At 35.8% G+C, this 24,818-nt stretch overlaps 2 protein-coding genes across 2 annotated transcripts; one reads left to right on the forward strand and one right to left on the reverse strand.

Moving 5' to 3' along the window:
- Window positions 1-8,565: 8,565 nt before the first annotated feature.
- LOC145325252 (uncharacterized) lies at window positions 8,566-11,883 on the reverse strand. The gene is made up of 4 exons (XM_080168184.1): window positions 10,931-11,883; window positions 9,578-10,605; window positions 8,991-9,307; window positions 8,566-8,737 (listed from the first exon to the last, which is right to left on the reverse strand). The coding sequence occupies exons 1-4, from the start codon at window positions 11,031-11,033 to the stop codon at window positions 8,683-8,685; spliced, it is 1,503 nt and encodes a 500-aa protein (XP_080024310.1). The 5' UTR covers window positions 11,034-11,883; the 3' UTR covers window positions 8,566-8,682.
- Window positions 11,884-22,465: 10,582 nt separating this feature from the next.
- Window positions 22,466-23,995, forward strand: LOC145325251 (uncharacterized). The gene has a single exon (XM_080168182.1). It carries the CDS (start codon window positions 22,608-22,610, stop codon window positions 23,817-23,819), a length of 1,212 nt encoding a protein of 403 aa, XP_080024308.1. The 5' UTR covers window positions 22,466-22,607; the 3' UTR covers window positions 23,820-23,995.
- The last annotated feature ends 823 nt before the right edge of the window (window positions 23,996-24,818 follow it).

The following is a 24,818-nucleotide window of genomic DNA, read 5'->3' on the forward strand; positions in this document are numbered from 1 at the left end:
CGAAAAACAAAGATGACAACATCCATAAGTAATAAAGGACAAAAAGAGTCCCTAATAAAAAGCATGACCGACAGACCGACGGACTATACTTGTGGTAAGGGGTATCATAACAAAAAAATAAGCAGCCTATCCTAATATAAAAATAACAGGATGTGTTTGTCGCGCTGAAACGATATGGTTTTCCTTTACAGTGTAGCTTCACATTCCTGGGAAAGTTAATAACTATTTTTGGGAAGGATCCCCATCGGAACTTTTTAAAATTTGCAGCCGCTAGTATAAAAAAGCAGAAAAATAACTTTTTCCACATCGCGTTACTGACTGAAAGACTGACGGGCTAAGATCTTTTACAGATGCATGTCAAGACCTAGAGCTCAACGCATGTTGCTGACTCATAAATATATAAGGCACCAGGTCGCTTATCATATTAAATCAATATATTATGATTTATTTAGTTTTATTATACACGACCCAAAGTCGAGTGTCTTTCTCGTTGCTTAAAAGATGAATTTATTATCAGCTATATTATAGTGGTGTGCACAGGGTTTATCAATGGGGTGTTAACTATTACTACATTAGAGTAAAAAAGAGGGTAAAGGGTTTAAATAACTGTATCGACCTTGTGCCGACTCTCAATTGGGTCTTTGAAAATTAACCAATAGTGTCGGAAATATTACCACAACCAAGTAGCAGAAAACAATTTGCTAGCAGACGAAAAAGGTCCCTAGAAAGGGAGCCAGGTACTTTTCTGTATACATCTATAATATATGTAGATCTGTTTGTTAATCCCAAGGGGGCTAAAGATGGGATGTTAATAAATTACTTTATTATAATTTTAGCTCTTAATCTCTTTAGCGGCCAAGTAAATTTTAAATTTTAAGTAAAGTCGGTTCAAGTGATTTGAAGCTAGAGGCGATGCCCCCAAGATTATGATACTTTTTAAACAAATCTTTTCACATCTGGATAAAATGTTTGAACACAAAACTATTTTCAAATCTTATTTAAACTTTCAAATTGCTTTACAAAACAAGGATAGGGAACAGTTTTATTAATAATTTAAAACAATTCAATTTAAAAATGAAAGCTACTTTATAACTAAAATTTACTATGACTTTTACTTCTTTTCTTTTTCGTTTTAAATACTTCAATGAAAACCTCACATTATTATTTCATAGCTTGAATTCCAGAAAAATCCGTTTGGAACGTGTACCTACTCAATTTTGTCATATTGTCCGAAGCTCGATCGAAATAAAACGCGGAAAGACTCGGAACGAGTAAATCTGTTCCATCTAAAGTAACCCAGAAGTTTCGAGAATGGTAAATTTAAAGGATTTATAGGAACAGAATAAGTTCTTTGTCTTATGTGCTTCATTCGAATCGTTTAACAAATTTTCGTTCATCAATCTTAAATAAGCACATTTTCGATAGAAAATTTTCGATAAAAATTCACAGTTGAACGCTTATTCGTACAATTGAAACGTTCGTTTGTCGATTTTTTACGAAAACGTGCTTAATTTTGAATCTTAGGTAATTCTGATTTACATACCGGACGAGTTCTTATATTCTATATTGTCTTTTCCGTTCTGATTCTAGAAATTCGTAAAATTTGCTAACTTTAAACTTCGGAAAAATGGCTGAATCGTATCGCAACCTTTACAACAGAGTGTTCAAACGAGACCACCAACCTTCAAGATGTCTTGTTTTTCATGGATTTTAACAATCATACGAAAAAACGCAACTTATATGCAGACGTCGAATTATTTTGATCTTGAATAACCAAACATCATCACCTTGCTTGGTGTAAAACCGAGTGACAAAAACTAATATATTTTATTTGCCTATGTGAACAAATCTCCGAATTGAAATGAAAACATACTCTTAGAAAATCACACACGGCTACAAACATTATAATTTTAAGATCTTCAGACACACATTCAACTACTCTGAATACAGAAATAAACAATTTATTTAGGTAGGCTGGTTCATAACTTTATTAAACTAGGAATGTAATCAAATATTTTTTGATACTAGTTAATAATTCGCGTAGTGCCACGTCTAGATGGCACGATAATCCTCCTCATGTCGATTGATATCTTGAAGCATGGTGGACAGCTCGGCAGCCTGTGCGGCAGCTGGCCTTTCAGCAACGGGGCGACAGTGACGCAGGTTACCCTCCACCCAACCATGGTGGTATAAGCACCTGGTCAGTGCCCTCTTTAACTCGATATTGTCAGTATTTGTAGCCCTACTGATCATTTCCTCCTTTATAAGATCCAAACGACTTTGCAAGGCATTGTATAACTCCTCGTTAGCGGTGAATGACATTTTAACTGTGTACTAGTGAGCAGTGTATATCTAACTCCCTACTCGGCAGGTAAAACTAGTTTCCTCAACTAGGTGTGGCGAACAAACAGTCAAGCCACACGGGCAAACACGGCTTAACTATTCAACCATATAATTATCTTCTAAAGACCACGTTTAGTTACAGGAAAAAAGAGATAAATAAATTATCTGAACAGAAACTATAACGGCCGGGAAAGAAGTAATATCTTAATTAATCTGATGAAATATAAATGTAATGATTTAAAAAACTGCCGTTATAACATGAATTTTAAGGATGTGTCGTTGGATGTGTGAACGGATCACCCCACAGTCGTTTACGAACGAGAAACATATCAAGGTTGCTGCTGAAGTAGCTAGTCTAAGACAACACTTCACTTCCAGAATGTACTTTCCAAATATTGCTGAAATTGATACCGAAACCCGCGGAAAACTGGCCATGAAAAAACATCGAATTATTTCTCGAAAAATTCTATAAATTTTACTATGAAAAAATTTCATAAAATAAATGACTAACTCATTCTTGTTGTTTCACTTATATTAATTTTCTTGAACATAATAAGTTATTACAAGTATTGGGATGACTATGACATATATAAAAAGGCTGTGATGACTGTATTGTTTTTGCACTGGTATAAAAACTTGTTGAAAAAACGCTTACTGATTGAAAATAATGCTTTTATACTGAATTGTACGTTATATCACAAGAAATTTTCGTAAAAAACCTTTATCATTAAGATATAGATTATTAACAAAGATCCAAAATGTACATGATTTGAATATAATAAGTTTCCAGATTTCTGACATAACTGATAAAACAGGTACTAGATTTAACACAGTATGAATTTTCAATGGCTAAGGTCCTTTGTTTCTTTCATGGTAATGTCATTAATTTAAAATAGAAAAAACCGACAACTTGTCGACGAAAATATCCGTCGATACATGTCGTGATTCGAATGGGTCGAAATATGTCATTCAAAACGGAATTATATCATTATCTGCCGCCGAAAAAATTTTTTTTTTTTTTAAAAAACAAACTTACTATTCTAACCTTGAAAAGTCATGATAAAACACAAAGGACTTAACCTATAAGGTCGAATATTTACATAAAATAATAATTAAAACTCAACGGAAAAATCATTGATTTGGCTAAAACCAAGAACGAAAAGCGTCGGTGTTTCTTGTGAAACGTGTGTTGACGATTCCGTCGTCGACGAATCTCGCCGTTCGCTGTCCTCCTGTGAACGGAGAATTTATCACAATATTGTGAAAAAGCCCAGCTCTATTTGTGTGGCCGTTTATCACCGGCTGGCATGGGAATAATCTTTGTGCTGCCGACGTAGGCATGTCTTGGGGCCGCTGTGTTATAATGTCCTCGTGCCTGCTTGGGGACGGGCGCCGCGAGACTTGGGGATGGGAAGCCGACCTAGAATTTTGCGCCCCGCGATAAATTGGTTGACCGGAGTTCCGCGCAAAATCCGTTATTTGTGGATCGTCCTGCATTGTAATGCACCGCGACAAAGCCATTTGATATGGCTCCGTCATTTGTCGGTACATACGGGACATTTCAATCGACCGCCACTTCCCCTTATCCCTCAACGCCTCGTCCGACAAGCCGGCCTCGCACGCTGCGGAAACCCCAGACATTTTGCAGGATTTTCGGCCCACAGGGCCGAAATATCCTACTTGACGGCACAATTGCGTAATATCGTTCAAAAGAGTCTGTGGCGAAAGTTGATACCTGCCGTCAGCCACAATTTGTCTACCACCTGGCAGCCACATGGTAGAAGTTCTACAGAACAAGAAATTTTCATCCAGGATCCCTTCTCCCATAAACTGGAATCCACATCTGCGGTAATACTTCTTAATCAGTACCACGGGACACAAATCTCCGCCCTCTGAAGCCAACAGGTTTGTACATCCTTCATGCTCTTGATCATTCTTCCTCTTTGGGTAGATCACTCGCAGAACTTCCACCCCGCCTATTTGATCTTGGCTTATATGACAAGCCCTCACTTGATCAAGATCGGCGAGGCGAGTAAATGTGTGGAACTGCAAAATTATTGCCACCGTCGCTCGGAAAAAAGGCAGAGGAATGTCCCAGATGGAGTCATAGTCGTAAACTATCTTGCGCATGATTGCTGTGAGAACACCCTTAGGAATGGGCGTGGCTTTTCTGACGGGGGCGCGTTCCGTTGCTGCTCTTCTCACTGCTCCTTCCAATAGCCGCGACACACGTTGTGAAAACTCCGAAACAGGCTGATCTATTATATATGACCATGCCTTCAAACTTCCACAAACTTGTTTGAGAAAAGAGTAAGGCTTCCTTATATCCTCCAGATAATGGATGAAGTCCTGCAACACCCTTTCCTGGAACGTGGTTGCCGGTAGATTCCTCTTGCGTAGGTAGGCGAGAAACACCTCCACTACCTGTGAATGTACACTCGTGGTAGACTGGGCGCGGGACGACGTGTATAGTTTGGCATCTCGGCTCTTTGTCGGCGATAAGTTCAGGCCTCGTGCTGCCCTCATGATTCTCAGAGCTGGCCTTTGTGAAATCCGAGCAGGAAGACCCTCTCCGACTAAAAATATAGATTAAATTAACTATAAATCTAAGTAAAAAACGGATTTCTTACACGTTAAACACCTCTTATGGAAAACGTTATTCATCCAATTGGATGCAAAGAAAAACCTGCGTCGAAACCGATCATTGTACGTTAACAAAAAACTTTTTGTTCGTTGTATCATAGATCTGAGATTAAAAGCTATCAATCCTAAAGCCGAAAAAACATTTGATTCCTGTCTTGCTACCCGATTTTGATCATATGAACAAATATACTTGCCTCTCATAGGTCTCTGTTGCCCTCTGGCCCGATAAGCTGGATCAAATCCGACGCGACCCATTTTAAACTGATTGCCGCAGATTCCTCTAATAAAAAGTCTGAAATGGGTATACAAATATGAGAAATCAAATAACAAATCTCCGAAAGACTAGTTTAATTTGTAAAAATTCAATATACACAAATATGAATCCATTCGGAATCTACTAAAAAAGGCCAAATATTAAAATTGTAAACCCATTTCTTGAAACAGCCACAAATATATATTAAATTTTCAAAGCGTATCACAGACTAGAATAATTTTCAGATTGCACTTTCATGGAAAGACCGAACGTTAACAAGATAGGGATGAATATAAAAATATTTATAACAAACCAAAAAGTCCAAAACAAGCAGGATTTCTCTAATAGGTATACATAATCTAATCTGCTCAAACAAACTAGCTGAATTTAGAATAATGTGTCTAAAATAAAATAAAAATGCTTTTCATGTTCCTACGCTTTTTTGGACTTGTATGGTTATTACAGAACTCTAGATTTACAAGTCAGATTAATACATAAATTAAAATAATTATATCTGCAAAGAAATGATATCATTTTATTGGGTACGAATGAAAAATATCTTTGAGTCCTACTACATCTTTCCGTCATGACGAAAAAATAAAAATTAACCTCCCCTTATGATCTAATACAGTCTTATCTGTATATTTACTCAAATTTTTTCAATGAAATATCGTGGCCCAATAAATGAAACATTTCTATTAGCTGAAAATACACAACTCAGGTCTTAATTAATAAAGCTATCATAGAAAAATTACAATTCCCTTTAAACATACAATCTGCTGCTTCTGATGTAAAAAAGGTCTTAAACACAAAAATTCTTTTTATGAAAGACTTAAATTTTCCAGCTTCAATAAACTGCGACCAAAAACAAGCAGACTGCCAAAAGGGAATAACAAACACGATAGTGGCGGACGGTATACTCAAGATCTTATGTAATGCTGGAACTATAACTTTAACTGGAGGACATATGTACATGACACGCCTATTATCCAATTCTTGTATAAAAAAGTCAGTGCCTAATGCCGTTTTATCCGGCAACTTTGAATAAAACGCCGAACATTTTGTATTGGCCGCGCTGGCCATGAGATCGATTTCCGGCATAACCATAAATTTTTCACATATTAGATTATAATCCTCGAGGGCTACCGACCACTCGTCGGTGTTACTTACTTTAGATCCCTCGTCAGCGATTTTTAGCAACAACGTGCTCCTCCTTTGCCATACTGGCAAAAGGATAATGTCAAATTGTAGCTGGACTAACTTGATATTTATCACATGACGCTGCAGAATTTCTACTCTAGAGCCGCGGTTCAAAATACTAACTAAACCGCGATTGTCCGTACACCAAACCACTGTTTTGTGTCTGTTTTGCTGGAGAAATGATTCCTGTTCAAACATTTTCACAACTGCCAACAACTCTCGCAGTGTACTAGACTGCTGCATTTCGTCGTATTCAAATGGAAACTCTTTAATGAAACGAAGTTGCTCCGCTTCAAATACATAAGCTCTGGATTCGCTTGAATCAGAGACCATGATGGATTCTATCTGAGAGATGTCTAGAGGATCTACAGCTTCCAGCAAAACTGCCTGCTTCGCAGGTTGGATAATGTTGATGACAACATTACACTTGTTGACAGGTTGTCCGTTGAAACTGAAATAAAAACAAGAATATTTAAGTGTATATTCATATTTAACTAAACGTCAAAATGCAACCGAAATTAAACAAAACATTCGTAAAATGCCAGAGGAAAAATAAGACATAAAAATTTTTAAAAATGTTTCGAAAACTAAAAACTCGAATGTACACACCTTATTAGATAAACCTTCAACATTTCGAATTCTTGTAACATTCTATCGTTTATAGCTAAAGACCCGGACCACCCATGCTCCTGAACAGTCAATCCGAGTGTCTGCTGGCATGCTCTAGTCACCACTCTCATTATACTCCCATGAGAATGGAGAAGGTGACAACATACGCCAAGGATATGCGCTAATTCTTTGGCGTATATTACGCCAACCTTGTCAGCCTTTGAAATGGCAGCGTTAATGTCATTTGTGAGAATTATTATCTTCATTAGGGGAGCACTGATTCTCATAGAAATTGAGTCTAAATTAAAGCCCAGGTAACACAAAGAAGTAGTAGGCCCGACACATTTCGATAAGTTTAATGTCCAGCCTGTACTCTCGAACACAAATTTTATGAACTTAAGGCTAGCCAATCCTTTAATTTTAGACAGGGCTGAATTGAACGAGTCATCAACAAATGTTGACAAGTCTATGCCTCGAGCGTGGCAGAATCTTCGTATGGGGACTATCAGAGAATTCATTATGTATGTGGCTGGTCCTGACAAAAAATATTGCATTCTTATGGATCAAATTTTTAAAAAATATGTACAATTTAAATTCGACGCTCGATCATTTCTTAAGAAAAACACTACCAAAACGTAAAAAACACAAACTATACACTCGTTTTTTGGTTTTTGGTATGCATAAGGTTGTCAAATACATTTCATATTGTACTGATTAGGACAATAGACATCGCTATCCTTAGGCGTTTTAACACTTGCGCATCGAAATAATACCATTGATTGAATTAGGAAATAAAACAAAAACTAACCTGTGCCGAATGGCAGTGTTAAAAACTCATAGAACTCCCGCGTGCCAGAGGCGTTGACAACCGCGAAGCCGAATAAACCACGGAAATCTGGATGTAATGCCAAATGGCAATACATCGCTGAGATGTCCAACACGGACATCCAGCAGCCGGACGTGACTCTGGGAAGAACCATGGAAATATCCTCCATTTTCATAGAAACTTTTCTTAAACAGTCGTTCAGTGTACGTGACAAATCTAAACACTGACGTAATTTCACGTTACCCTCACTATCCAACTTTGACGCCACCGTCAAAGGGTTGACAAAATATGGTTTATAATCGACTTTCCTAACAATGTTCTCCTTAACCCATTTGTCTGTCTTTGCCTGAACGAATTGCATGTTTTGCAACGCGCTCATGTTGTTCCTAAGGTCTGTCGCCTCAGGAAGAGGAGTAACTATGTCCGGTTTATAACCGTCTTTTAATAATTCTAAAACGGAATCACTGGCGTTTAAAATCTGTTTATAAAATAACTGGGCCTTTGGATCATGGATCCCTCCTGCAACTGGACCGAAACCCAGATCTTGCAACCGGTCAATTTCTTTGTCAATAAAAGCCGCAAATTCTTGGTCAGATATGTCACTTAAAGAACTTGCGACTAAGTCACTGGTAACAATTTTAACAGAAGTATTGTCGTCGATTTCAATGTTACCATTGGAGTTAGAGTCAATAGTTTTTGTGTCAGGTAAATTATCGTTATCGAGTGGAGCGATAACATCGTCAATGAGGAGCTCCTCGGCTTTGGTAGATGGAAGTACCGCTATGGCCGGGGAACTCGAAGCCTCGCTTCAATCCTTCTTCTTAGGAGCTGTGCACTGGGAGGCTCTATGGCCTTGTTTCTGGCTGAAAATATAATTATCATTAAACCGGCTGAGTTTAACAACTAAAAAACTCTGTGCTAAATAGTAAGTTAAATTGCGAATATATATATATTTTTTTAAAAAACTAAACTATGTATTTTTCGAAAAGAAAAACTTCTTTGATTATCTATTGGCATATCCATTGATTGCCCGCGCAAAATCGAGAATTATCATTACAACTCATTCAAACTGGCAGCAGAAAAGAAAAAATATGTTAAAAAATTTTAAACGCTTACCAATTGTGGCACGTGCCAGTGAAGCGTTTCGCAGATGGCCTGGCCTCTCGCTCTCTGTCCCGTCTGCGCTTCTCACTTTCTTCATGCTCCTTGCGCAAAGTATTTAATCTGGTGAGCCTCTCACCCTGCAGAACTTCACGATTATCGTTGCAGGCAAACTTGACAACCACCGAGGGGCTGTTTGTAAACGTCAAGCTCATGTAGAGACTCATGAACTTGAGCAGCTCGATGGCCATAAGCGAAAACTCCATACTGCGATGGACGGTGGCGTGGGCCTCAGGGGGCAAATACAAATTGTAAAGCTCGCGAACTGCATCCTAAATTATAGTTTAAAATCGTAACAAATTCTTATAACACTTAAACGGTACTTAAATCAAATATGGTGGTATACCACAACAACCTCAAATATTACTTTGTTTAAATAAACTGCTCTAGTGCTTATTAAGATCTATAGTATTAAAGATAACCACAAGTCCCACTACCACATAACTTGTGAAATTAAAAAATTATTCGAAAAAACTGTAAAAAAGGAGAGAAGACTAAGACTGTGAACGATACTCTTTGTCGAATAGTTGTAATAATGTTACCTCGATATAATTCTGAACAGACAATAGATCGAGGCCAGTCTTCTGCATCAACCTCAAATAACTGGAGTCACGGCAATTCTGCGCATTGACCTCAGTTATTTTTCCCAGTCTGGTTTGTTGCGTAACAGCATAATGTACTAGGCAGAAACCGGGCGGCTTCGTTTTTGTAGGCACGCCTGCGACAAGTCTTCTGCTTGGTAACGCGACCATCTGCCAACCTTGGGGAAACGGCGTAGCCTGTTGAAAATTGGCTGCTTGAGGCGCTTGCATGCCAGCCCTCTGCTGCTGTTGAACTTGCTGTTGCTGGACACCGCCAACACCATTGCTGGTCGATGGTTGGGAAGCACTGGTGCTCTGCTGGTTTTTCTGATTTCTGTCGCTGACTAGCATGCGAATCACGTCAATAAGAGCACTGTTTGGTACCTGACCCGAATTATCGACAGACAAGGGCCTGTCAGCTGCTGATCCTCGGTCATGACATGTACCGCGTGGAGGCATGACAGACTGAGCTGATTTTGTCGGCACTCTGGGTAGTTCCTCCGACCTATGGCGTATGCGTTCGCCGTTTTGCTGCGGTTGTGGCCTAGCTGCCGCGCCTCCTGCCATGTATGGTGCCGCATTTATGTTAACGTTACTAAAATTCATTGCCTGATTCTGAGATGGATAATGAACTGGGCCAGGCCGACACTGTGGTAGATGCTGAGGGTGATGCTGTGCTACTCTATTAACATGATCATGTTGACCATATCTGGTCCTTTCTTGTTGAATGTACGATTGAGGTGCTGGAATGAGAGGTGTGGAAGCACGAAACGGTCTGGCACCCATTGGTGCATCATCACCTAGCATGGCCAACAATTCCGCTGGATCTCTTCCGTTTCCATCATTCATTCGATCCGCCTCCGCAATTTCATCCATCATAGGAGCTGGTTGAGATTCATGGAACTGCGCATGAGCAGCGTCAATCTGATCCTCTTGATCATGGACACTTTCGTCACTGTCAACGGCAGGATCATCATCTACGTCCGCTGCTAAAAATTAAAAAGCTATTTCCATTATCGATTTTCATTTATACATTGCAAAAAGGCTATTTTGAACGGTTAAAACTAAACAAAACATGTCCAAAATGAAAAAACCATGAATGTAGTCGACAGATTTGTAATTCAGCTAAAGTAAATTTATATATTACTGTGTCTTAAACAAGTGTATGCACGAGTCGAATGAATTTTTTTTTTTTTTTTTTTTTAAAAAACAAGCATTGATGTAACGTATATAACCATAGGTCTATATCAAGATACGTGATTACAAGAAAAACTCTATACTTAATAGCCAATAATCTGTTAATTAAAATAATACCTGGAGATACAGGTTCGAAACCGTTTTCATCCTCAAATGCCGGCAATTCTTGGGCTATGTCACCCAAATGTGGCAGCTGCATTTCGTCCTCACCGTCGGCCATCTTATGTGTGAATATGCGCCGTACGAGATAGAAACAAAGGCTTATGATAAAAAATCTGAAAAATTATATATAATATAAGTCAAAAAATCTAGAATGAACTCATATAAAATTAAACAAAGCATTATAAATGAGAAACTATTGTTTAAAGGAAATAAATCGAATCGACATTAAAATTGACCCCTATAAAAAATTTTTTAGATTAAATCTTATAACATAAAATTTGAAATTTGAATCATAAAACTATCTATTATTGCCCTATCAAAAACCACGTGCATAAAAAACCGACGATTTATGAAAAGAAAAAATATATAAAGAAAATGCTATAAAATTAAAACATACTGATGAAAAAATTTAAGGGAGTGGGAGGGAGGGAAAAATAAATTTTTAGAAAAAACTTAAACGATTAATATCACAAGCGACTTTGTAGCATAAATCTATGTTTCAACTATCCTTTATTCTTTATTCTTTCACTTTTGTATTTAGATGTTGTTCGTTCAATGGTCAGATAAAGAATGAAGTAAAACAGCGAGCTTTCTCTCGGCCCCTGTAGTCCGAGTGTAAGTGTGTGTGTGCGTGTGTGTGTGTATGACTACTTGCTTTCGCGCTCAGCTTGACAACAACCACCCCTCGTGGTTTTAATCTAAACTTGTACCGTTCCGTCTCACAATCTGCCTACCGCAATTGAGAAACTTATCTGGCCTGTACCGCCATACGTAGAGTCCTCCTCTACTACCACTCAGTTAAGAGTATATAAACGTGCCTGTACATCATTGTCGGCCCCTGCCGCTTCATATAGCCTGTATATCATTTATAATGCACGAATACGCCGCAAGAGGTACTCCCTCTATATTACGTCTCTCTACTACCATCTAACGGCCGTAGCTGACAACTAAGGTTAATTTAATTTTTTCTGTCTGCTAACTCTCCAGGCTTTCTATATCAGCCCTTTTACTTTTTATTCAATACTACGAGCGAATTTTTTCACATAATTCGCTTAAGATCTCTCAAACTGTGTCACTTTAGACTTCTCATATCGACTTTTTATCCTTGTCTTTCCACGTTTTATTCCGAACGACCTGGGCCGCTTGCCAAAATGCTCCTAGAGACACGTTTAATGTATTTTTTGAAATTCCACCATATTGCATAACAAATACCAATTTTCTTTTTCGTTTTAAATACTTCAATGAAAACCTCACATTATTATTTCATAGCTTGAATTCCAGAAAAATCCGTTTGGAACGTGTACCTACTCAATTTTGTCATATTGTCCGAAGCTCGATCGAAATAAAACGCGGAAAGACTCGGAACGAGTAAATCTGTTCCATCTAAAGTAACCCAGAAGTTTCGAGAATGGTAAATTTAAAGGATTTATAGGAACAGAATAAGTTCTTTGTCTTATGTGCTTCATTCGAATCGTTTAACAAATTTTCGTTCATCAATCTTAAATAAGCACATTTTCGATAGAAAATTTTCGATAAAAATTCACAGTTGAACGCTTATTCGTACAATTGAAACGTTCGTTTGTCGATTTTTTACGAAAACGTGCTTAATTTTGAATCTTAGGTAATTCTGATTTACATACCACTATCTAAACTGAAATATTTTATCCTTATAAAAAACCATTCTCGAAACTTAAATCTACTTTCTCATTTAAAAAGATTAATTCACTTTACATATACAATTAATATTATCGTTTCATAAAGGATTGCGAAACTAATGCTACAAAAAATAAATTTTTAGAAAAAACTTAAACGATTAATATCACAAGCGACTTTGTAGCATAAATCTATGTTTCAACTATCCTTTATTCTTTATTCTTTCACTTTTGTATTTAGATGTTGTTCGTTCAATGGTCAGATAAAGAATGAAGTAAAACAGCGAGCTTTCTCTCGGCCCCTGTAGTCCGAGTGTAAGTGTGTGTGTGCGTGTGTGTGTGTATGACTACTTGCTTTCGCGCTCAGCTTGACAACAACCACCCCTCGTGGTTTTAATCTAAACTTGTACCGTTCCGTCTCACAATCTGCCTACCGCAATTGAGAAACTTATCTGGCCTGTACCGCCATACGTAGAGTCCTCCTCTACTACCACTCAGTTAAGAGTATATAAACGTGCCTGTACATCATTGTCGGCCCCTGCCGCTTCATATAGCCTGTATATCATTTATAATGCACGAATACGCCGCAAGAGGTACTCCCTCTATATTACGTCTCTCTACTGCCATCTAACGGCCGTAGCTGACAACTAAGGTTAATTTAATTTTTTCTGTCTGCTAACTCTCCAGGCTTTCTATATCAGCCCTTTTACTTTTTATTCAATACTACGAGCGAATTTTTTCACATAATTCGCTTAAGATCTCTCAAACTGTGTCACTTTAGACTTCTCATATCGACTTTTTATCCTTGTCTTTCCACGTTTTATTCCGAACGACCTGGGCCGCTTGCCAAAATGCTCCTAGAGACACGTTTAATGTATTTTTTGAAATTCCACCATATTGCATAACAAATACCAATCAATATTAAACGAATTAAAAAATATGTACGTAATGTCTAAGTCAAATAGGACAATATTCTTATTTGTTGAATTACTGACATTACCAGCCTTTAGTTAGAATTCAATCTAAAGTAGGTATATTATTTTGTTTTTGCTGAGCTACTTTTGTACATAATTGTCCTGGTCAAACCCATTTAATGATTAAAATTAAAAATCATAACAATCTTTTCTCGTATTCATTCGAATCCGGTGGATAGGAACCGGTTCTCGTCCATACGAAAAAACTATGTCTAGCATCGTATTATATCCAGCTTTCTATGAATATTAAAAAGTACAATCATAAGATTAAAACCAGTTTCTTCAGCCCGTGCCTTCGGCACCTCGGGTATAAAAACCTGGTTTTAATCTTATAATTGTACATTCTATATCCGCGGAAAGCTGTTTATACGATGCGAGAAATAACTATTCCTAAATTCATTCTTTAGCTATAATTTCTTCTTATTTCATATCCATATACCTGGAAACTATGGGTTAGGATAGAAAGGAACTAAAAGGGGCGGGGATGTTTGGGGGCTTTGAAGTTTGCGAAAACCTTTTCAAATTTCAGCAGGAGGTGAAATTTTTACATTTAGAGGCTGCGTAGCATTTGTGTAATTGTGGTTTCTGTACGTCTGTTTAAAGAATAATGTTATTTATCATATCGTTTAACAGACAGCTTTCCACTGATGGTAAAATGATTTTAAAAAAAATACGATGCATGAATCTTCAGTATGGCTTAGAACCGGTTCTAAAACAGTGGATATTAATTGGTTTAAATAAAAAGATATTTAACAATTTTTTCCTGAATGGGTTATTGACTTTGCTATGGATATTTTTATACTTTTTTCATTTATTGTTAGAAAGAAAATATAGATTAAAAGAGTTTTTATATTATTCTTATCTAAATCGTTCTTAAAGCAATTTTCACATTAAACTTATATATCTATTTTTAATCTTTTTATTCATTTCTTTTTCATGTAGCGAAGTTTCTCTAAAAAAATATGTTTGAAATGTTTTTTTCTTTTTATTTGTGTTGTGAGTAAGGTAGATACTACCCAACAATTTCACAAAAATAAATCAATATTGCATAATTATCTCGCAGTGCAGAAAAATGCGCAAAAAGACCTATTTTACGCGTTTTTTCTTCAGTGAAGCTTTCTCTGTGCATCATTGAATCTTAGCTATTCTAGATTATTTGTAGGCCTTCTTATGCCGCTTAGTGTGCGGATATGTACGTTCAGCCGTTTGGCAGCTAGCAGCCTTTAAAATTCATAGATTTTTGAAATATTTTACCATGAACTACAGTTGATCCGAATTGTTAAATTGTACCTGGCCCAAGGGATGAGAACCTTTTTCGTCTGCTAGCAAATTGCTTTCTGCTCTTTTGTAGCGACTTCGCTGTGTTTATATTTCTGACGGACGTATTTGGCTGATATTCAAAATCCCAACTAAAAGTCGGCAAATGGTCCCCTAACCCATTAATAGAGTGAAATATAGCTCGTGCCCTCTCTTTTCATTTTTTACTTTAATGGCTAGACAGACATGCCTTCAGCTGCGCAGCTGTAACTAAATTCAAACACAGCCACTAAAGCTGAGGGTGGCTCAGAGTAAATTCAATTGTTGGTGGATTATAATGGATGAGGCTTAGGGTCGTTAAGGTAACCTACTGCAGTGGTTAGGTTGAGTATAGCTGAGAGTGGCTAAAGATGGCTGCGGCTAAAACAGATGCTGCTAAGCCCATACGTCCTTAGTATTTTCATGATGACTATTTTTAAGAAATTGAAATAAAAATATAACTTTGATATTCTATTTTGCTTTATTTAGCCGCTAAAAATATTATTTTGCATAAATAAATTGCATCGAAAATTCATAAAAAGTATTTAAGCATGAAAATGACTATGTGTTATAAATATTTTTTTGATAAAGGAAAAAGTACTGCACGCGGCAAGACATAAACGCATAAAAAGTGCCGAAAAAAGGGGCATGTTAAATATAACAAGGATGACAACATACACAAAAAATGAAATTCATCTAAATTAATTCTATTATGTAAAGTAGTTATGTTTTCTTTTGTCTGAAGCTTAAGAAATCAGTAACTACTCAAACGAATTTAGGTAAGTTTTACATAGATTCCGGTATGGTTTTAGACTTTTTTAAATCTTTGAATGTAGACCCTGAAGATACTAGAGACCTTACCAAAAGTTTTTTTTTCTAAAGTAATAAGATCCCCAACCACGATTACGGAAGACAAATTCTGTTATAAAGTAGAAGCTTATGACATTTCTGACAGACTGAAGAAAAGTTTATTGATCAGGGGAAAAATAACAAAAATCAGCCATCTATCTTAGAAAACAACAGTAAATTATCCAAGTTATAGAGTAGTTCTTCTTCTAAAAAATTATTATATATAAAAATGTTTATAGAGGAGATGATAAATAAGTTTTTAAGACATAAACATCAATATTCTTGAATAGAGTTGGCTATATAACACAGCTTCTCGCATCATCAATAGATTCTTCATGAAAACAAGTTGCCAATAGCATAAAGTCACCAAATATTTAGTAAGGAAGGGGACATTAGCCTGTTTATTATACTAGTCCTCACAATTATATAATAACGTTTTCTTATTCGTTGAAAGAACCACTTCGAGACTTTTACTAACTTTAATTGGTTATTCAATTAAGTTTAGTGTCAAAACATTTCAACCAATTATTTCAATCTACAGAATGGGTAACTTTGTGTATTATCATTGGGAATGTATATCAATTTATTGGCCATTGTCTAATCCTTTTAGATACCTGCCAAATACTGTAATTTTGCTGCATTTATTTTTAGAAAGATAAGAAATATGTAATGCACCCATGTTTAAATTGTGACAGAAATTTACGTTACTATGAAAAGCAGTACGACAAATTATATTATACCTAACCTAAAGTATATTAGTATGATATTAGCAAAGGTTACAAAAGAGTTTTTTAACATTTTTACACAGAACGACAAATCAGAATATATATAAAAATTTAAAATTTAAAATGCTATGAAAAGCAGTACGACAAATTATGTCATCTACCCCACCCAAAATATGTGGTATAATAACAGTGTTAGTAAAAGTTGCGACAAAAGGGCCTTATCAGTTTTTACAAGTCATTCGCTCTTCATTGCACAGTGGGCCAGTCATGTGCAAAATTACATTTTCAATATTGAACATTTTAAGAAAATATTATCATATATAGAAACCTAGCAGCTTCGCCCCTAGCATCTAAAGATCTTTGTTGGAAGGAGAAAAGAGCTTAAAACTATTCCAAGGCCTAGATCAAAAAATAAAATAGCCTAAAATCGACCCGGGAGATGTGTGAAGCTTTCCTAATATGTAGATCATTTAAAGTGTTCATAAGGAATTTAAAAAGGGATATTTTTGATTCTCTGATACATTTGAACAATCAAACTTTAAGATAAAACAAAATTATTTCTGATATACCGCTCAAATCATGCGACAAATGAAAAATTCAAATAAGTAAAACACAAACTGACTTGAAGCTTTGCTACTAAAATTGACAGTCAATATTTCTGTCTATGTTTATGACCGTCTGTTCATCTGTCATTCCATATGCCTGTCTGTTTGTCAGTGTGACTGTCTGTAAGGCTCCTACTGTGCACAATATCGTCACTGCGACTGTGCATATGTAAATTGAAAATTTCATCAAAAATATTTCACATTTTTAACCTCTTTACCTTAAAAATATCTAAAAATATATTTCAGTAAGATATGGATAGATAAGTCAGTTATTAAAAGCTAAACTTTTTCTACGATTAGGATTGATCCGTCCGTCCTTTTAAAAGAAAAAATGGGCGGTTTCCCTCAAAGTGCACAGAACCCTACCCCCTTCTATAAAAATAAATTGTATTTTAGGGTGGGGGATATGATGGGCAGTTTTTCGTGTGTTAGTGCTTACCTTAGTTTAGGTCAGACTGGGTACAGGTTAGCTAGCTATACATGATAACAACCTCGCAGGGTCAAAGAAGACACCCCTTCCCCCCTTTAATCAAATCTATTAGAGTTTTTCTGCTCGCTAGGCTTTGAATGAAAGCACCAAAAGAATTAATGCTATTCTATTAATGTTATTAAGTTTGAAAAGAATAGATATTACCTTATATAATACTGAAAGATTTATTCCTGCATATAAAAAAATCGCCTAAATCTGGACTGCGACGAAGAAGTTAAAGAAATATTTTTTATTTTACAGATTGTCAATGAAAATTAATGTGTCCTTAAAAATACTTGAATTGTCCCCCTAACTTTATATGACCTATGAGGTAATTTTGGACAATACGAATAAATTCTTTTAATTTAATGGCTTCGAAACCTATTGATATCCGCTGGATTAGAATCGACTCTGAGCTAAACTGAAAAATTCTGTATCGTATTATACAATAGAAAATTTTCCAAAAATAATAAAATAAAAATACTAAAACCAAAATTGATCTTCTAGCTTTTATTTTACTATCCGTGGAAAGCTGTCTATAATACCATGCGATAAACAACTATTTCTATACTTACTTGGAAAGTAACTAACTTGGAAAGTAACTAATAATGTAAAACTTTAATATATGTCACCAACTAAAAGACACCATTAATCTAGTTAGTTTCTACTGGATACAAATAAGTTCTGTAATTAAAATAAACGTTATGATTCTGTCTTAGAAATTAATCAAGAAAATCAAATCAGAGGTTCGAATCTTTTTTAAAAGCACAGGCCTTCATGTTCGAAAATTATTTAATTCGAGCTTACTAATCCTGAACTATTTGAATCGCCAAAAATGTCTTTTATAGACTTTTAAATATACATACATTTTTTTAGATATCAGCATGTATAACATGGGACCTTAGAATTAGGTCATGATAGAGTATAGAAACCAGTGAATAAAATTTGAAAGATAATGCAAAAGTGATAATCCTTCTCAAATTTGTAGCTTCCTAAAATTAGATTTATGGATCCCCCAAAGATTAAGGCTTTGAGAGATGCTTCCAAAAAAATCTTACATTTTGATTTTAAAAGCTTTTCTCAATCGGATGAAAAATGTGAAGGTTTTTTTTTTGTAAAAAATTTTGCAATAAATTTACATATCGTTTTGTTTATCTTATAAATTAGATATCTAAATTCTACTTATTAAGTTCTGACACTGTACAAGTGCTTAAGATCGTCTACCATGTGATTTTAGAGCTTCGCTTTTATTGATGTTTTATCTTTGTATAATTTTATGCTTTAGTTTCTGTAATTAAGCATGGCCAAATTCATAGGTCCCACAATGTACATACATAGAAACATTTAGGGAATGTGAATACGATTTGCATTGAATTTTAAAATTAATTTTATCAAATATTTTTAAAAAAATTTAGAAATACCATACTTACGTCTATTAAGAATGTTTAACAAGGACAAAGTTTGTTGCAAAAGCGAGGCAAATATTTAATTTTCAATAACAATGGTAGTGGTACCCAAAGTTTTAAACACACCCTCTCATTGCCTGGCTTAAAATTTCGATTAGGCTGTGCAAACCTTAAGTGTCCAAACTTTTCCACCTATAATTCTCTAGATAGGTTATTTTGGTTGGAATGAGTGTTGTCTATTCATCTGTGAGGCCGCAGCCCTTGGAAAGGTTTTTTTTTAATTTTTTCATTAAGATCTCCAAAACGGCTAACCCGAATGTGCTGCTTATCATAAAACGTCTATTTGTTAACTTCTAATGTTTGTTTACCCTATAATATAAAGAAGTAAGTTTTTTTTACCTGAAGCTAAAGTTTTCAAGAATAGCTAGTCCGAAATGGATGTACTTTTGAGGGAAGATTTAGAATTGTCTTGGGGTGGTTTTAAGCTATTTTCCTTGCACCCCCTATCCCTTCCCGGAGGCTAGGGAAGAAGTATCTAGTCTTTTCAAATGTTATTAAAGAATAACGTGTAGAGAGGTTAATAAAGCTTCGCTGCTAAATAAAAAGGATGCACCCTGCTAAGATTGCCTGGTAGGAGCGATTAATGAATTGGTTTTGGACTTTCAATCAGACCATTTTTAAATCATTGGAATTTCATAGTCGGCGACACAACTTTGACCCACTTATACTGAATATGTAGTAGCGTAGCGACTATATTATAAACATTTCTTGTCCGTACATACAGGATTAAATTGGTTTTGGATTTTCAAACAGAAAGGTTGAAAATTATTGGTAAGTTACAGGGAAGGAGGGGACATTGGACTGTGAAATAAACTTGTACACAAAGTTTTATACACCCTCTTTACTGGCTGGCTTAGGATATGTTAATAAAATCGTGATTGGTTAGTACAAAACTAGCAGTGTATAAATTATAAAATGACAATTTTAATCTACAGAAGGGAAAAAATTGATTATCATTAATTTATCATCATTTTAAGGACTTATTGATAATGGATCAGAATGCAAGGTTTGAAATAAATGGAATGATTCTAACTCTGTAAACTTTAGCCAATAGACATAAAAAATATAAAAAGGCTTCGTATTTTAAAAGCAATTATTTAAAAAGAGATATCGATTTAAAAGTTATTTTAATACATTTTTTATTAACATAATAATCTCAGAAAAGTATGGGAAAGCATATCTTTATTTTACATTGGTATTTAAAGGTAAGAAAAAAATAGGCGGGGGGGGGGGGTAATTTTGTATGGGGGGTATTATTATCTAAATGGAGCAATAAATGGGTATGTTATCAAAAAAGCACCTCCCCACACACTAACATTATAAGGGAAAAAGGGTATGTAATATTATAAAAGTATAATAGTAAAATATCGCATCGTATTATAGACAGCTTACAGTGGATGTTAAAGTGAAAAATATAAAACTAAGCCAGTTTTGTTAGACCTAAGGAACAGAAGGCCCGGGCTAACAAAAACTGGTATTAACTTTATTTTTTTTATTTGATTCTTCATGGAAAAGTTTCTGTAATACGATGCTCTTTATGATTTTCAGAATGTCTAAGAACCGGTTCAAATTCAGCGATTATCAAATGGTTTCAAAGCCATACTAGAAAATATTTTATACGTTTCCCTATTTGCCTGCATCATATAACACATGCCATAATGTTACGTGAGACCGAGGTTTTAGAACATTTTCTGTACAGGCACAAAAATAATGGAAAACAAAGAGTGAACATGATAGAACAATCCTTACATAAAAATATGTATTATTGTGGGCGAAAGGGCGAAGCCACCATCGTCTGTATATTAAAGTAACAATAAATATGATTGTATATCTGCGTGCACGGAAGGATCTTGCTAATCGCTTAACCGATGCGGTTCTCCTTTACAGTATAGAGGGGAGGGTACAACTATTCTACTTAGAGAAATCACTCCTAAACATAAAAAACGGCAGTATTTAACAAGTAAAGTAGTCATAGCTGATATATTTACGAAATAACATTTGCCTTTAATCAAATTATTAAAAATAGGATATTCTGTATCATGTCTTAACAACTTTTTATAATAATAACTTTCCCTATCTTGGTCAAAAGATAGAATTTTAAATGGACTCTTTTATCGAAAGATAAGTTTAGATTTTGTGGGTGGGAGGGGGCTTTATCATAAAAGGGGCTTTTAGATGATATAATAAAATTTTAGGGGGAAATATTTTAAAAGAGGGGTAATCTGAACCATGGAATGAACATACACACATGGATACAAAATATTCTTGGTATGTGTAATCAGAGGCTTGAGGTAAATATTATTGAAAGTAATTGTTTGAAAATACAAAAATACATGTCTGCTAGTTGTTGGGGGAAGGGGTAAGGCCCAAACTTCGTCGAAATTAAAAACGCTAAAAATGATCTTATTGCTTTAGACCTTTTTCATTTTTAGTGCGAGTGGGAGAAAATCATTGACTTATAAATATACACAGGTTTTAACTGTATTTACTTAGAACCAACAGAAAAAGGTTGTGCAGTCTATTATTATATATTAGTCATATATATTATTGTCTTTATAAATAAAGGGATCACAAAGGGGGCTCTTAAACCAAAGATGTAAAAGACGATTTGCATTTGAAGGCCTAATTGAAAAATATAACTTTTTGTAAATATTTTGTTATAAGTAAGCCTAAGAATAAAAAATTCTTTTTTAAAATTTATGATTCCCTGATTATATCTGCAATTAGCTTGGCATGTTTGCATACTTTCTTCAAATACAAATATCTAAATGATATGTGGAGGGCTTTTAAAAAAAGGTAAAACACATTCCAGGGTTGAAAAAATCCATATATCACATCACAGGACTCTAAAAGTCAAACCATATTCTATAATTCTTTTTATGCTTTGCTGGCCGCGTAGTATTTGCCGCCATTTTTGTGTAAACTGCGTATAGGCTAGGATACAGTATATCACGGAAGGGGGACAGATAGAGACAGAGAAAGAGAGAGGGGGAGAGATGTGTCACAAAAAAAAGAGAGAGATATAGAGAGTAATATACTGGAAGCGCATCCTAGTATAAGCTACCTTCAGATCATAGCTACCACGGCATATAGTAGAGCACTCAACCGTTCTCACACAGTAGGATATTGCCCCCTCTTTTTCCCCCATTTTCCGGGAGTGCACAAATTAAAAGTGGAAGGCTGGTAAGAATGTAGGAAGGCACTAAGTAGGGGGCTACTGGGCCGCTTACTAAGGAGGATCTGTAGGTTCTACCGTAGCAAAGGAGGGCAACACCCGTCGGGGAGTAGGTAAAGTAAAAAGTGGAGGGGGGGAATTACTACTACAATACATATTATATCTGCCCTAGCTCCGACCAATAGTAGCCAGCTATACACAAGATAAATGGGGGCACAACACTCTACGCAGGAGTATAGTTGGACACATATACATGGCTTTTATTATACAGTGGCACACACACACACATTTCTGTAGTAGGAGGGATATTACACAAAATACTCTTTAGTATAGTTTAGTAGTTGTCTAAGTCAGACATACAAGATAAACTTAAATTAAAATTGAAAAAAAACTTTAAAATTTTCAAAGTGAATAATTTCCAATGGCTGGACTAACCCCGCCCCCCTCCCCAAGTTACATGGAACAGAATAAATTTGCACCACCGCCACTGTCTGCCCCACAGATGGGCTCGCCTCCACCGTTTATCACGGCCCCGCCACCGTTATTTCCGCCGTTCTTGTTTCCTGGTCATCTGCCCTATCCCGCCTTGCTGCAAGCACGGCTATTACAGCAGGCCAACGCCGCTGCGGCTGTTAACCGTTCAGCATTTTCACCAGTTGCAAGTGGTAGTACTGGCGGACCTAACGGTAATTCACCGCCTTCTCCGCCACTAGATGAAGATGACAAGTCTCGCCTCAGAACATTTCTAGCACAGCAACATCAATTTAGCAGCTCTGGCTCGTTTGCTGACAGGCTAGTTGACAAAAAGCCAATTTTAAGTCAAGAACCAAAGATAAATGTTAGTCAATCCCCACCAACTCTGTTGCCCAACCCCACAACCTTGCTGATGCGTCATTGGATTAATCAGCAGCAACAGCATTCAACCGCCGGCCAACAGCCGTTGACTGGCTATCAGGGACTTGATCCGCGACTGTTTAGAGGACCAGGCCGTGCTGCCCGGCCGAAAAAGCGGTTCATCTGTAAATATTGCAACCGTGAATTTACCAAGTCGTACAATTTGTTGATCCACGAGCGTACACACACAGATGAGCGGCCATATCCGTGTGATATCTGCGGCAAATCTTTCCGCCGTCAGGATCATTTGCGGGATCACAGATACATCCACAGCAAGGAAAAGCCGTATAAGTGCGGGGAGTGCGGCAAGGGATTCTGCCAAAGTCGTACACTGGCCGTACATAAAATCCTGCACATGGAGGATTCCCCCAACCATACCTGTCCAATCTGCAGGAGGTCTTTCAATCAAAGATCAAATCTTAAAACCCACCTACTAACCCACACGGATGTTAAACCAAAACAGCTGCTGGAATTGGCCGAACGGCTTCAGCAGAACTCTGGCCGCCGGCCGACCTGTGCCACCGGCAACCCTACCGGCAAACAAGCTACCAAAGAACAACAGTTGCCAGATGAGATTGAAATAGATGTAGTTGGTAATAGTGAAGATACATTAGACAATGATATAACTGATGTGAAGCCTGATTTAAAATCTTTAATAATCACGAAATCTCTGCAGCTAGCATTCACTAAACCAGAAAGATCGTTTGGATTTTCAATTGATGAACTTATTAAGAAATAAACTTAATATTGAAAATCAAAATTAGTGAATTTTAGCCATTACATAATTAAATAGTTTAATTATAATTAATGGCATAAATTTAGTCATTTTTGTCGGTGTTTTTCTTCATGTTATTAATTATAAATTATTAAACCCTATCATATATGTTTTTATATAAAATAAATTTAGAAAATTGATTATTATATTGTTTATATTAACAGTTAGAGTTATATAAGTAAGATTAAAACAAGGATTACACAATTCAAAGTAGCGAAGAATAATAAGTTAGAAAATCGCAAAACCTTTCATAAAGTTTAAACTTTTTATGCTTACTATAGAAATTTAATTTATGTTTAAAGTGCAGCTATTCTTGTCTTGGCGTCAATCTGTTGGTCTGTAACTGAACATTTAAAAAGTATTTGCCTTCTTAGGTTTACAAAAAAGCAATGATTGTTTTCATGATGTAAGCATTATGAAATTTTGAATATTTTTTGATTTTGTAGTGGTTCAAAAAGTAAGCAAGGATGACAACATACATAAAAGCGAAGTTTTAATACATAAATCTCCTTTACCAGATAACAACAGTCGCCATAAAACATACTGATTTTTAACATTTTTTGTTCGATATTTTTATTATCCGTTTCATCTGATTGTTGGAACAATGATTCATAGAACAACAAGGTACAATATCTAAGCAAAGCAAATCTGTATTCAATTCAAGTCATGAAAATGTTAGAATATCCATAAACAGTAACCCGTAATTACGCAATTTTGCAACACATTTATATGAAAGCCAAACGAACGTTTTCTTTACAAAAGCTTTGCGTTTAGGCATGGTATGCTAAATAGCAGACGCTTATGTACCAAAAAATATGATGCTTATATATTTTAACCCAATTTTGACACCTGGTTTTAACCCTAGGATAGAGATAACGATATATTTTATAATATGACTTTAAAACTTAAAAGACAATCTATTATAAATGTAAAGTAGCATTGTTCTTCATGTATGTCTGCTAA

This window comes from Acartia tonsa, chromosome 7 (genome assembly GCF_053477335.1).
Source record: "Acartia tonsa isolate MP-2025a chromosome 7, ASM5347733v1, whole genome shotgun sequence".
Lineage (NCBI taxonomy): Eukaryota > Metazoa > Arthropoda > Copepoda > Calanoida > Acartiidae > Acartia > Acartia tonsa.

Bases quoted from the DNA above. Each gene is read 5' to 3' on its own strand.
- LOC145325251 (XM_080168182.1), top strand. From the start codon at position 22,608: ATGGCTGGACTAACCCCGCCCCCCTCCCCAAGTTACATGGAACAGAAT.
- LOC145325252 (XM_080168184.1), bottom strand. From the start codon at position 11,033: ATGGCCGACGGTGAGGACGAAATGCAGCTGCCACATTTGGGTGACATA. The intron at 10,606-10,930 runs GTATTATTTTAA...TTTAATTTTTAG, and splicing joins TTTCGAACCTGTATCTCCAG to CAGCGGACGTAGATGATGAT. The intron at 8,738-8,990 runs GTAAGCGTTTAA...TTATATTTTCAG, and splicing joins ACTGGCACGTGCCACAATTG to CCAGAAACAAGGCCATAGAG.